Here is a 12,330-nt window from a genome sequence, read left to right on the forward strand (position 1 = left end):
TTTTCTCATACGATTTTCATCCGACTCGATTTGAAATCCACCTGTGACGCGTGGAATCGAACAAATCGAAAACCACACAAAAAACACACTATCTCTTCCGTTATTTTTACCACCATCCGATCCTCCCACACCTGCGACTGCCGGGGACTGCTGCGGTTGGGTTTGATGCTTGCACAGGAGGATTCACTCAGAGTTTGCAAAAGTTGATGATGGTGGTGCGGCCGAAGCAGAAGTAAATTCCACCGGAGGAGGGAATTTGATGAAGATGTGATGATGAAGTGATGAAAAACAAAAGGTTTTTATCGTCTTGATTTATTTTATATTGATCTTACTAATCTAGGTTAAGTTTGTTTTAGTTTACTAACCACTTGCTTTTCAGGTGTTGTGTTATCGAAACTGCATGCTTTCTAGTCAAATATTTAACTTATCTGTAAATTTTTCAACAAAAACCAAAAATGGGGTGGACTGGATCTTGGATCAGTACGTCCGGAAAACACTTTTAAAATGAGTATCGCAGAAAAATATTTAGCCATTGATTTGAAAGGATGCTTTCGACTGTTGTGCTCAATTTTGTTTCACTGCTATCGGCTCTTCCAGTCTTATAAAGCAGCTAAAACGTTATTGCATCTATTTTCCGACGTTTCAGTGTATATTTTACCTTCTTCAGGGATTTAGAGGACACACACATATACAACAAAACGTAGCCTCTAAATCCCTGAAGAAGGTGAAATATACACTGAAACGTCGGAAAATAGATGCAATAACGTTTTAGCTGCTTTATAAGACTGAAAGAGCCGATAATAGTCAAACAAAATTTAGTCATTGAACTATCTGAAGAAGTAATCACTTCATTTGCATCAGGATTATTTTTTTAGAAAAAAATCCTAAATCCATTGAAATTATCTGAATCTGTGTTCAAACACCGTTTATCTGGGAACTCGTACAAATTAGAAAAAAAAACTGAGAAGAAATACGTCCAGTATAGACTATTTTCTACACCGCCAATGTCGCATTGTCGCAAATCGAATTTATCGAAATCCCACGTTGTCACTCGCTGGTAGGGCCGCATCCTCAGTTCAACTAACAAATTCCGTTCATGTGAGGTTAAGATGTGTACTTGTTCAGATGATGATCATTTCCTCCGTTTTTAAAGCTCCTGACTTTCTGAACAACTTTCAAAATTTCGGAAAACTCGTAAGAAAATTTAAGGTAGTTTGGATGTGAAAACTCAACAAGTACGGTTATCCTTATGAAAAGTTCCAATGCTTTCAATAAAATTCATAGAATGAATCTGTAGGAGCTAAAAGTAATCGTTATCCGGAAGTGGTCATGCGACATATCAGACGATTAGAAATTTATAGTTTACTCGATACAGTTCCCAAGAATGTGGATGGCTATCAGATAACCACGGAACAGATTCTGAGTGCGTCAGGGACATTATGACATAATATGTACTGAAGAAGCAAACATTTAATGTATTAACCTTCCGGGACTCGCTTCTTCTTCTTATTGGCATTCAATCCCCTACTGATACTTTGCCGCCTCGCTGCTTACGCTACGTTTTGACAGGGCAAGTGAATTGATCAACTCAGTTGAATTCAATTGACTTGCCAAAAGTTGCACATGTTCAACTTTCTTTTCGTTCAAGTGAATTGAATTAAGGTGTTTACACGTTCAGTTCTCGTTCGATTCAAGCGACTTGCTCAATTCACTTGCCTTGTCTAAACGTAGTATTAGTGTCCATACAGCACTTCCACAGTTATCAACCGCGAGGTTTATAAGCCAAGTTACCATTTTTGCATTCGTATATCATGAAGCCATCATCAGATACCTTCAGCATGGTCTTGGTTTATAGCCGCTAGGCTAAGGACGCGGGACTCGCAAATCGCACCATTGTAAAAAGTATAACACTTTCTAAAAAAGCGCGCTTGTCGTTCACAAGAGCGGCGTAACTGCGTGAGTGATCCATGACCATGCGAATTCTGGATAGATCGTCTGATAGAATCGGCGGCAGCGGCGTGAGTTGGCGAGAATTAATTTCAAGCGTCAAAAATATTTGGGAATTACTTTGAAAGTTCCTTTTTCAAGGGAAAAGCTGTCTGCCGTTCTTCGTACAGCAGACAGCTTTTCCTTTGAAAAGGACCCAACAAACGGGCCGAAACGTCGGGCAATGCAAATATAAACCCGTTTGAATATATCAGACTGAAAAAGCCAAAATATATGAATAAACACCCCAGTCTTACTGTAATCAATTTGAAAGTTCCTTAACCAAATTCTCAGGAAGTTCATCCTCAAGTACGTTGGAAAGTTCATCAAAATAATCCTCTGAAAGTTCCTCCAAGAATTCCTCAGCAAGTTCCTGCAAGAGTTCATTCGAAAGTTCCTCCAGGAAGTCCTCGGGAAGTTCCTCAAGGATTTCCTCCGGAAGTTCCTCTAGGAATTCCTCCGGAAGTTCCTCCAGAAAATCCTCCAGGAACGGAACTCCTCCGGAAGTTCTTCTAGGAATTCCTCCGGAAGTTCCGCTAGGAATTCCTCCGGAAGTTCCGCTAGGAATTCCTCCGAAAGTTCCTCTAGGAATTCCTCCGGAAGTTCCTCTAGGAATTCCTCCGGAAGTTCCTCTAGGAATTCCTCCGGAAGTTCCTCTAGGAATTCCTCCGGAAGTTCCTCTAGGAATTCCTCCGGAAGTTCCTCTCGGAATGCCTCCGGAAGTTTCTCTAGGAATTCCTCCGGAGGTTCCTCTAGGAATTCCTCCGGAAGTTCCTCTAGGAATTCCTCCGGAAGTTCCTCTAGGAATTCCTCCGGAAGTTCCTCTAGGAATTCCTCCGGAAGTTCCTCTAGGAATTCCTCCGGAAGTTCCTCTAGAAATTCCTTCGGAAGTTCCTCTAGAAAATCCTTCGGAAGTTCCTCTACGAATTCCTCCGGAAGTTCCTCCGGAAATTCCTCTAGGAATTCCTCCGGAAGTTCCTCCAGAAATTCCTCCGGAAGTTCCTCCAGGAACTCCTCCGGAAGTTCCTCCAGGAACTCCTCCGGAAGTTCCTCCAGGAACTCCTCCGGAAGTTCCTCCAGGAACTCCTCCGGAAGTTCCTCCAGGAACTCCTCCGGAAGTTCCTCCAGGAACTCCTCCGGAAGTTCCTCCAGGAACTCCTCCGGAAGTTCCTCCAGGAACTCCTCCGGAAGTTCCTCCAGGAACTCCTCCGGAAGTTCCTCCAGGAACTCCTCCGGAAGTTCCTCCAGGAACTCCTCCGGAAGTTCCTCCAGGAACTCCTCCGGAAGTTCCTCCAGGAACTCCTCCGGAAGTTCCTCCAGGAACTCCTCCGGAAGTTCCTCCAGGAACTCCTCCGGAAGTTCCTCCAGGAACTCCTCCGGAAGTTCCTCCAGGAACTCCTCCGGAAGTTCCTCCAGGAACTCCTCCGGAAGTTCCTCCAGGAACTCCTCCGGAAGTTCCTCCAGGAACTCCTCCGGAAGTTCCTCCAGGAACTCCTCCGGAAGTTCCTCCAGGAACTCCTCCGGAAGTTCCTCCAGGAACTCCTCCGGAAGTTCCTCCAGGAACTCCTCCGGAAGTTCCTCCAGGAACTCCTCCGGAAGTTCCTCCAGGAACTCCTCCGGAAGTTCCTCCAGGAACTCCTCCGGAAGTTCCTCCAGGAACTCCTCCGGAAGTTCCTCCAGGAACTCCTCCGGAAGTTCCTCCAGGAACTCCTCCGGAAGTTCCTCCAGGAACTCCTCCGGACGTTCCTCCAGGAACTCCTCCGGACGTTCCTCCAGGAACTCCTCCGGACGTTCCTCCAGGAACTCCTCCGGAAGTTCTTCCAGGAACTCCTCCGGAAGTTCCTGCAGGAACTCCTCTGGAAGTTCCTTCAGGAACTCCTCCGGAAGTTCCTTCAGGAACTCCTCCGGAAGTTCCTCCAGGAAATCAGTAATTTCTTTTCGGAAGTTGCTCAGGAAATCAGTAATTTCTTTTCGGAAGTTGCTCAGGAAATCAGTAATTCCTCTTCGAAAGTTGCTCCGAGAATTCCTCCGGAAGTTCCTCCGGGAATTCCTCCGGAAGTTCCTCCGGGAATTCCTCCGGAAGTTCCTCCGGGAATTCCTCCGGTAGTTCCTCCGGGAATTCCTCCGGAAGTTCCTCCGGGAATTCCTCCGGAAGTTCCTCCGGGAATTCCTCCGGAAGTTCCTCCGAATTCCTCCGGAAGTTCCTCCGAATTCCTCCGGAAGGTGCTCCGATGATGCCTCCGGAGGTGCCTCCGGGATTTCCTCCGGAAGTTCCTCCGGGAATTCCTCCGGAAGTTCCTCGGGAATTCCTCCGGAAGTTCCTCCGAATTCCTCCGGAAGTTCCTCGGGAATTCCTCCGGAAGTTCCTCCGAATTCCTCCGGAAGTTCCTCCGAATTCCTCGGAAGTTCCTCCGGGAATTCCTCGGAAGTTCCTCCGAATTCCTCCGGAAGTTCCTCCGAATTCCTCCGGAAGTTCCTCAGGAATTCCTCCGGAAGTTCCTCGGGAATTCCTCCGAAGTTCCTCGGGAATTCCTCCGGAAGTTCCTCCAGAATTCCTCGGAAGTTCCTCCGGGAATTCCTCCGGAAGTTCCTCCGGGAATTCCTCCGGAAGTTCCTCCGGAATTCCTCCGGAAGTTCCTCCGGAATTCCTCCGGAAGTTCCTCCGGGAATTCCTCCGGAAGTTCCTCCGGAATTCCTCCGGAAGTTCCTCCGGGAATTCCTCCGGAAGTTCCTCCAGGAATTCCTCCGGAAGTTCCTCCGGGAATTCCTCCGGAAGTTCCTCCGAATTCCTCCGGAAGTTCCTCCGAATTCCTCCGGAAGTTCCTCCGGGAATTCCTCCGGAAGTTCCTCAGAATTCCTCCGAAGTTCCTCCGGGAATTCCTCCGGAAGTTCCTCCGAATTCCTCCGGAAGTTCCTCCGGGAATTCCTCCGGAAGTTCCTCCGGGAATTCCTCCGGAAGTTCCTCCGAATTCCTCCGAAGTTCCTCCGAATTCCTCCGGAAGTTCCTCCGGGAATTCCTCCGGAAGTTCCTCAGGAATTCCTCGGAAGTTCCTCCAATTCCTCCGGAAGTTTCCTCCGGGAATTCCTCGGAAGTTCCTCGAAATTCCTCCGGAAGTTCCTCCGAATTCCTCCAGTTCCTCCGGGAATTCCTCCGGAAGTTCCTCCGGGAATTCCTCCGGAAGTTCCTCAGGAATTCCTCCGGAAGTTCCTCCGAATTCCTCCGGAAGTTCCTCCGAATTCCTCCGGAAGTTCCTCCGAATTCCTCCGGAAGTTCCTCCGGGAATTCCTCCGGAAGTTCCTCCGAATTCCTCCGGAAGTTCCTCCGAATTCCTCCGGAAGTTCCTCCGAATTCCTCCGGAAGTTCCTCCGGGAATTCCTCCGGAAGTTCCTCCGAATTCCTCGGAAGTTCCTCCGGGAATTCCTCGGAAGTTCCTCCAAATTCCTCCGGAAGTTCCTCCGGGAATTCCTCCGGAAGTTCCTCCGAATTCCTCGGAAGTTCCTCCGAATTCCTCCGGAAGTTCCTCCGGGAATTCCTCCGGAAGTTCCTCCGGGAATTCCTCCGGAAGTTCCTCCAGAATTCCTCCGGAAGTTCCTCCGGGAATTCCTCCGAAGTTCCTCCAGGAATTCCTCCGGAAGTTCCTCCGGGAATTCCTCCGGAAGTTCCTCCGAATTCCTCGGAAGTTCCTCCGGGAATTCCTCCGGAAGTTCCTCCGGGAATTCCTCCGGAAGTTCCTCGGGAATTCCTCCGGAAGTTCCTCCGAATTCCTCCGGAAGTTCCTCCGGGAATTCCTCCGGAAGTTCCTCCGAATTCCTCCGGAAGTTCCTCAGGAATTCCTCCGGAAGTTCCTCCGGGAATTCCTCCGGAAGTTCCTCCGAATTCCTCCGGAAGTTCCTCGGGAATTCCTCCGGAAGTTCCTCAGGAATTCCTCCGGAAGTTCCTCAGGAATTCCTCCGGAAGTTCCTCCGGAATTCCTCCGGAAGTTCCTCCGAATTCCTCCGGAAGTTCCTCCGGGAATTCCTCCGAAGTTCCTCCGAATTCCTCCGGAAGTTCCTCCGAATTCCTCCGGAAGTTCCTCCAGGAATTCCTCCGGAAGTTCCTCCGAATTCCTCCGGAAGTTCCTCCAGGAATTCCTCCGGAAGTTCCTCTGGAATTCCTCGGAAGTTCCTCCTGGAATTCCTCCGGAAGTTCCTCCGAATTCCTCCGGAAGTTCCTCCGGGAATTCCTCCGGAAGTTCCTCAGGAATTCCTCCGGAAGTTCCTCCGGGAATTCCTCCGGAAGTTCCTCCGGGAATTCCTCCGGAAGTTCCTCGGGAATTCCTCGGAAGTTCCTCCGAATTCCTCCGGAAGTTCCTCCGGGAATTCCTCCGGAGTTCCTCCGGGAATTCCTCCGGAAGTTCCTCCGGGAATTCCTCCGGAAGTTCCTCAGGAATTCCTCCGGAAGTTCCTCCGAATTCCTCCGGAAGTTCCTCCGGGAATTCCTCCGGAAGTTCCTCCGAATTCCTCCGGAAGTTCCTCCGGGAATTCCTCCGAAGTTCCTCCAGGAATTCCTCCGGAAGTTCCTCCGGGAATTCCTCCGGAAGTTCCTCCGGGAATTCCTCCGGAAGTTCCTCCGAATTCCTCCGGAAGTTCCTCGGGAATTCCTCCGGAAGTTCCTCCGGGAATTCCTCCGGAAGTTCCTCCGAATTCCTCCGAAGTTCCTCCAGGAATTCCTCCGGAAGTTCCTCCAATTCCTCGGAACTTCCTCCGAATTCCTCCGGAAGTTCCTCCGAATTCCTCCGGAAGTTCTTCCGGAATTCCTCCGAAGCTCCTCCGGGAATTTCTCCGGAAGTTCCTCAGGAATTTCTCCGGAAGTTCCTCCGAATTTCTCCGGAAGTTCCTCCGAATTTCTCGGAAGTTCCTCCGAAATTCCTCCGAATTCCTCCGGAAGTTCCTCCGGGAATTCTTCCGGAAGTTCCTCGGAATTCCTCCGGAAGTTCCTCAGGAATTCCTCCAGAAGTTCCTCAGGAATTCCTCCGGAAGTTCCTCCGGGAATTCCTCCGGAAGTTCCTCCGGGAATTCCTCCGGAAGTTCCTCCGGGAATTCCTCCGGAAGTTCCTTGGGAATTCCTCCGGAAGTTCCTCCGGGAATTCCTCCGGAAGTTCCTCCGGGAATTCCTCCGGAAGTTCCTCCGGGAATTCCTCCGGAAGTTCCTCCGGGAATTCCTCCGGAAGTTCCTCCGGGAATTCCTCCGGAAGTTCCTCCGGGAATTCCCGGAGGAATTCTGGAATTTCCCCGAATTTGCACCAGGAATTAGTTGGGAAGTTCTTCCAGGAATTCCCAGAAAAAATCCTTCAAAAATTCTTCCCAGTGCTTCTACTCCTCTTCGGAAGTTTCTCCAGGAATTCCTCTTGAATTTCTTTCTGAAATTCCTTTGGACGCTTCTTCATGAATTCCTTTATGAATATCGTTTGAAGTCCCACCAGGGATTTGTCCTGAAGTTCCTGTATAAATTCCTATAAAAAATTCTTCCATCATTTCTTTTAGAAATTGCTCCAGTAATTTCGCCAGAAGTTCATCAAGAAATTTCTTCAACGGTTCCACTTGAAATTATTTGGGATATTCCTCCAAACTTTCTCCGGAAAGCTTCTACAATAATTCTTCGGAAGGGTCCCTCGAGAAAAAAAAAGTTCCATCAAAATTTCTTTAGGAATTCCTCCGGAGTTTTCGTCGATTATTTCGTCAGAAGTTTCTTCAGGAATTCCTTCGAAGCTGCTCAGAAAGCTCACTCGTTAGTCCCTGAGACAATTCCTCCTGAGAGTTCTGCAGGAATGCTTTCGGAAGTTCCTGAAGCATTTACTTCAAATTCTTTTGAAAAATTTTCTAAAGTCCAAAACTTCCATAGGACCTTAACTTTCATAAACTACTTCGAGAACTCTTCAGAAATTTCCTCTGAACTTCTTTCGAATCACATAAAATTTCTAAATCAACTTCACCTCACCCTCGGAAATTCTAGAAACACTAACAAAAATTCAATTGCGGATTCCTCCAGAAAATTTTGATAATCCATAAATTCCTACAGAAATTAACCCGACAATCCCTCCAGGTATTTTTCTAAACATTCCTCCAAGAAGCAACCTGGAAAATCGTTTTGAAATTCTTCATCAGTTCCTTCCAAAATTCCCCCAGTTTTTATTCCTGGTACTGCACCCAAATTTCGCCCACAACAAGACCACTTAAAGGTCACGTTTGCGGAAAAGCCATCAGAATCCGAATACCATCCTCCACCGCGGTTAGCTCGTTTTTGCCAATTGTATTCGCGGAGTGTGTATGGGGGACCTTTATGAAATCGATTGGTGTAAAGTGTGAGGACATTTATATTTTGTGCTACTTGTTATTAACGTTGGTACCAAGTTTCGCTATAGTCCTTATGGCCCTGAAAAAGAACGAAATCAGAGGAGAAAACCGTTATAAAGCGGAACTAGTGGTACGTGGGTTAACTCAGAATGCTGGGTTTGACTACACCGATACATGTTGTCCAGTCCACTATACGTTCGGTTCATAAGTCGACCTACGGTCTGAAGCAGGCATCAAGTACTGAAACTCTTCCATTATTTTAATGAAACGATCAGGTTCCGAATGTGTTTTAGCGATCCATGTCTCTACGTGAAAGCATCCGGAGAAGATCAGGTAACCTTAGACAGTGGAGAATGTCGTTGACTAACTGAAGAGTTCGAGCTGACGAACGTCGGTGGAGTTGAACACTTTCTTTGAATGAGGATTTGTCACGATGTGAAGAGAAGCATTTTTCGGCTAACCCGAGGGATTTTTTTTTAAACTTGTTTCATCATTTTAATATTTCCGACAGCAAGCAAGTGTCCACTCCCATCGAGTGCTGTTTGTATTTATACAAAGGGGAAGAAGCGAATCGCAACAAGCCGTATAGGGAGCTCATTAGCTGCTTGACATATGTTGCATTGACGCCAGAATTATGTGCGGTGGCCAGCTAAATACGTCAATTTGAAAGTAGCCCAACGGAGTTGTATTGGTCTCATATAAAGAGAATGTTGCCCTACATAAAAGTTACATTTGAACCTGGAGTTTTATTAGGGCAGATGTATGTAAACATTCAGTTTGAATGTTTGAGCATCTGACATCATTACTATCTTCCACAAGCTAACCCGAGACGATGCTCTACGGTCTCAGCATGCTTACTTTTGCACTACAACGTGTGGCGAAGTGTCATGTTTCTTACTCAACAACCAAGCTGTCAACATGTGAGCGCGTGGTAACCGTGATTTCCGTCATTACAATTTTTCAATAGCGTGTTGCTGATATCGTGTGTTATTTAATAATAAAGTTGAAATGTTTTAGAAATTTCAAGAATCCCAGGAGCAATTATCATACTTTTCGGATAAATTTGCGCAGGATTACTCGTAGGATGTTTTTGGAAAGAAGTATTTGGAAAAATCAACTCAGAATTATTTGTCGAAAATCTGCTACCGAACGTTATTTTACTGATCACATGATTGTGTGATTTCGTACTATGTAAATAAAATTTAGGGGAGGAATCTTATGATTTATTTTTCGCCTTTACGATTTTGTCAAACTTCTTGAACTATAGACAGGCAGTTGTTGCACTTATTTATATGTATGTTTTCTTATCTTTTTATGTATTCTTTAGAATAATTAGGTTAATAAACGTATTTGGCAGGCTTGGTTTTGTTATTGGCAAGTGGACATTAAGAAAAAATTCTGCAACTTATATGATATGTCATTCGACGCACAATAAATGCTCAGGGCGAAATCGAGGATAGAAAACCCTGTGAACTTTTTTATTACTTTCCTAATTCAAACGCTTCCTCCTGTCAACAATAGAACAACTTCTGCCAAAGCCATCATTGCCTCTAACATCGTTGTTCCAAAATCTAGCATTCAATGTTCACAACTACAGCACTTGGATTACTGCACCTCCAGAATCAGTGAACGCACCATTGCACCACGAACTGTAGCCTATAACACTGCGTAGTGTGTATTTGAAGTAATATTTAAAGTTTGTTAACTAACACTTTTCAAAGAATTCGAAATCATATTTAATCCTCCTATTGACACATTCTTGTTTTCGTCCTGTTATATTTTTCCATTTCAGTGGGCGTCACCCGATTCCTGCAAAAAATGCTCATGGTCGTTGGAAAGGCCAAACCCGCTCAGGTTTAGACAGAGAAAAAGAACAGACACATCAACCAAACCACATCGTTCGCGCATCCCACATCAATCAGCTACGTGAATAAAATTGGACACTAACGTATTGACTAGTTCAGAAGAAACAAAACAAAAAGTTTAGGATATGAGCCTCAGAAAAGATTCATCCTATGTAGGAAACAGCAGTCAAATTCAGGGAGAAGCATGGGTGAATAATAGGATAGTTGCGAAAAAGTTAGTTTTCTTGTGTTAAAACAAAGTTAGTTTATGACAAGCATACATTCCTGTTTGTGTATCGTTTTAGTTATCAACATATTGCGATTGTCGTAAAGTTGACTGTTTTTCGACATTCCCTCTTCAAGTTAGGTTAACCTCAGTGAGCAAAAAAAAATGTTAAGTTTTAAACAAGGTACTATAAAGTTATTTTTTAACGTTATCATTGATTGAGACACGTGACGTAGTATTTGTTCAATTCTCTCGATAATTATGTATACTTTTAATGTTAGAATCTTTCGTTCCTCGTAAATTTATTGTATTTCTTAGGATTGGTCGATACAAGTAAAGACACTGCTCAAAGCAACGCTACAATAATATCAAACTAACCGTTTCTTTGCATTTTATTAAACATTTTCAGTTGAAGCGAAGAATACATATTAAGATGATGAATTTTATTTTATTTTCTACAACGAAAGGAGAATCTCTTAATATGTTGTCTTCGGTTGGAAAACTGGATTAAAAGTGCCAAAAAATGTCCGGTTTGAACCCTAAAAGGCTAGATAACATATCAAGCAAAGTAATAAAAAATGGAATCTCAAATTGTATTAATTAGCCCCATATCGCACTGAAGGTGGTTTCTCAGATCTTTTGCAAATTTGTTATAATTGATTCTGAGGATGCTCACTTTTCGTCTTGCGTAAATGGCTGAGGAAAGCTATGTGCTTCAATTCTAATAGGTAAAAAAACGCGTTCAAATTATTACATGTATAATCCAGAAAAGAGTTCCATTAAATTATTCTGTAATCACATATATGATGAACATATGAAATGTTTTAAATGTGTTTTATTAAATGTCCCACATAGGAGAAAAAATCTTACAGATGTCAAACACTGTAAGATGAACGTTTAGGAAAAAGGAAATAAATACACTGAACAAACTCCAGCGTTCAGTGTACAGCTAAAAAGGATTGAGAACTTGTTGACAATAATCTAAAGTTTAGTGTTTAGAAAAATTTTAATGTCCAAGCATGCATACTATTATACACCGAGCGCATTTAACAGAACCAACAATACGTGTAACGACAGTGGAAATGCATTCCATTCTTCATATATACATACATACCATATTACACACGGAACATATTCAATGTGATCAACAAAGCGCCAGAGTAACAGTCAAACTAAGTATAATTGTAAATAATAGTGGCAAGTGATGCCAATCTGAGATAAAAGGAACAAAACGAATCAAACCCTGACAACAATATAATCAGCCAATCAAAAGGGCAACGAGAACACAAACTAAAACATATACAGGTCTAAGAAGCACTCAACTCCGAAAATAATGCCATTTACATACAACTGGATGTAGGAAAAGAAAATTGGAACACGCTTTCGCTTGATGGTAAAACATTAGAAAAACGCCCATAAAAAACAGGCAGTTTAATAACATCGAGAAGCAGGCTGAGAGACAGTATGTCTCGACAACATCTAGACTATTGAAAAGTGAATAAAAATGTATTATTGCAAATGAAATTCTAATATTTTAGTAAAACTTCGAGAATGTGAGAAAATTCTTATGAGAAATTCGTCGGGGTCCCATTTCCATCACATGCTTTTGATATAAGAAAAGCACTATTGTACACATTCTGTATTGGTACATATTGGTGTCAGTAGGGGAGACTGGGGAAACTTGATCCCCTTTTCTCATTTCCGATGTATCACATCCAAAAAATAATAGACTTACGCGGTTTTTGCACAGCCTTCCTAAGAAACATATAATTTAACTTTTCTGATGTGTGAGTGTTGTTAAAAATTGAATTTAAAAATATTCATCAGGAATTGATCCCTCTCCATCTCCATCACGGTGTAAAAAATTGATTATCATCGAAGTTTCATGTACCTCTGATTTTTTTTCACGGAAAGTTAGGCAAGATCATTAGAAATCAGCCG

The 12,330-nt window shown here is 44.2% G+C and overlaps 1 protein-coding gene across 5 annotated transcripts in view; it reads left to right on the top strand.

Moving 5' to 3' along the window:
* The window catches only part of LOC134227699 (large neutral amino acids transporter small subunit 1-like), a 122,751-nt gene extending 111,985 nt beyond the window's left edge, over nucleotides 1-10,766 (top strand). For 4 of the 5 annotated variants that reach the window (XR_009983737.1, XR_009983736.1, XR_009983738.1 and 1 more), the window contains exons 9-10: nucleotides 178-295; nucleotides 10,112-10,766. Coding sequence is in view for 1 of the 5 variants with exons in the window: in XM_062709368.1 (XP_062565352.1) it covers nucleotides 10,112-10,179 (68 nt within the window). In the remaining 4 variants the exon portion in view is untranslated. The remainder of the gene's footprint in view (nucleotides 1-177; nucleotides 296-10,111) is intronic. The other variant, XM_062709368.1, reaches the window with a different exon arrangement.
* The last annotated feature ends 1,564 nt before the right edge of the window (nucleotides 10,767-12,330 follow it).

The sequence above is a fragment of the Armigeres subalbatus genome, chromosome 1 (genome assembly GCF_024139115.2).
Source record: "Armigeres subalbatus isolate Guangzhou_Male chromosome 1, GZ_Asu_2, whole genome shotgun sequence".
Lineage (NCBI taxonomy): Eukaryota > Metazoa > Arthropoda > Insecta > Diptera > Culicidae > Armigeres > Armigeres subalbatus.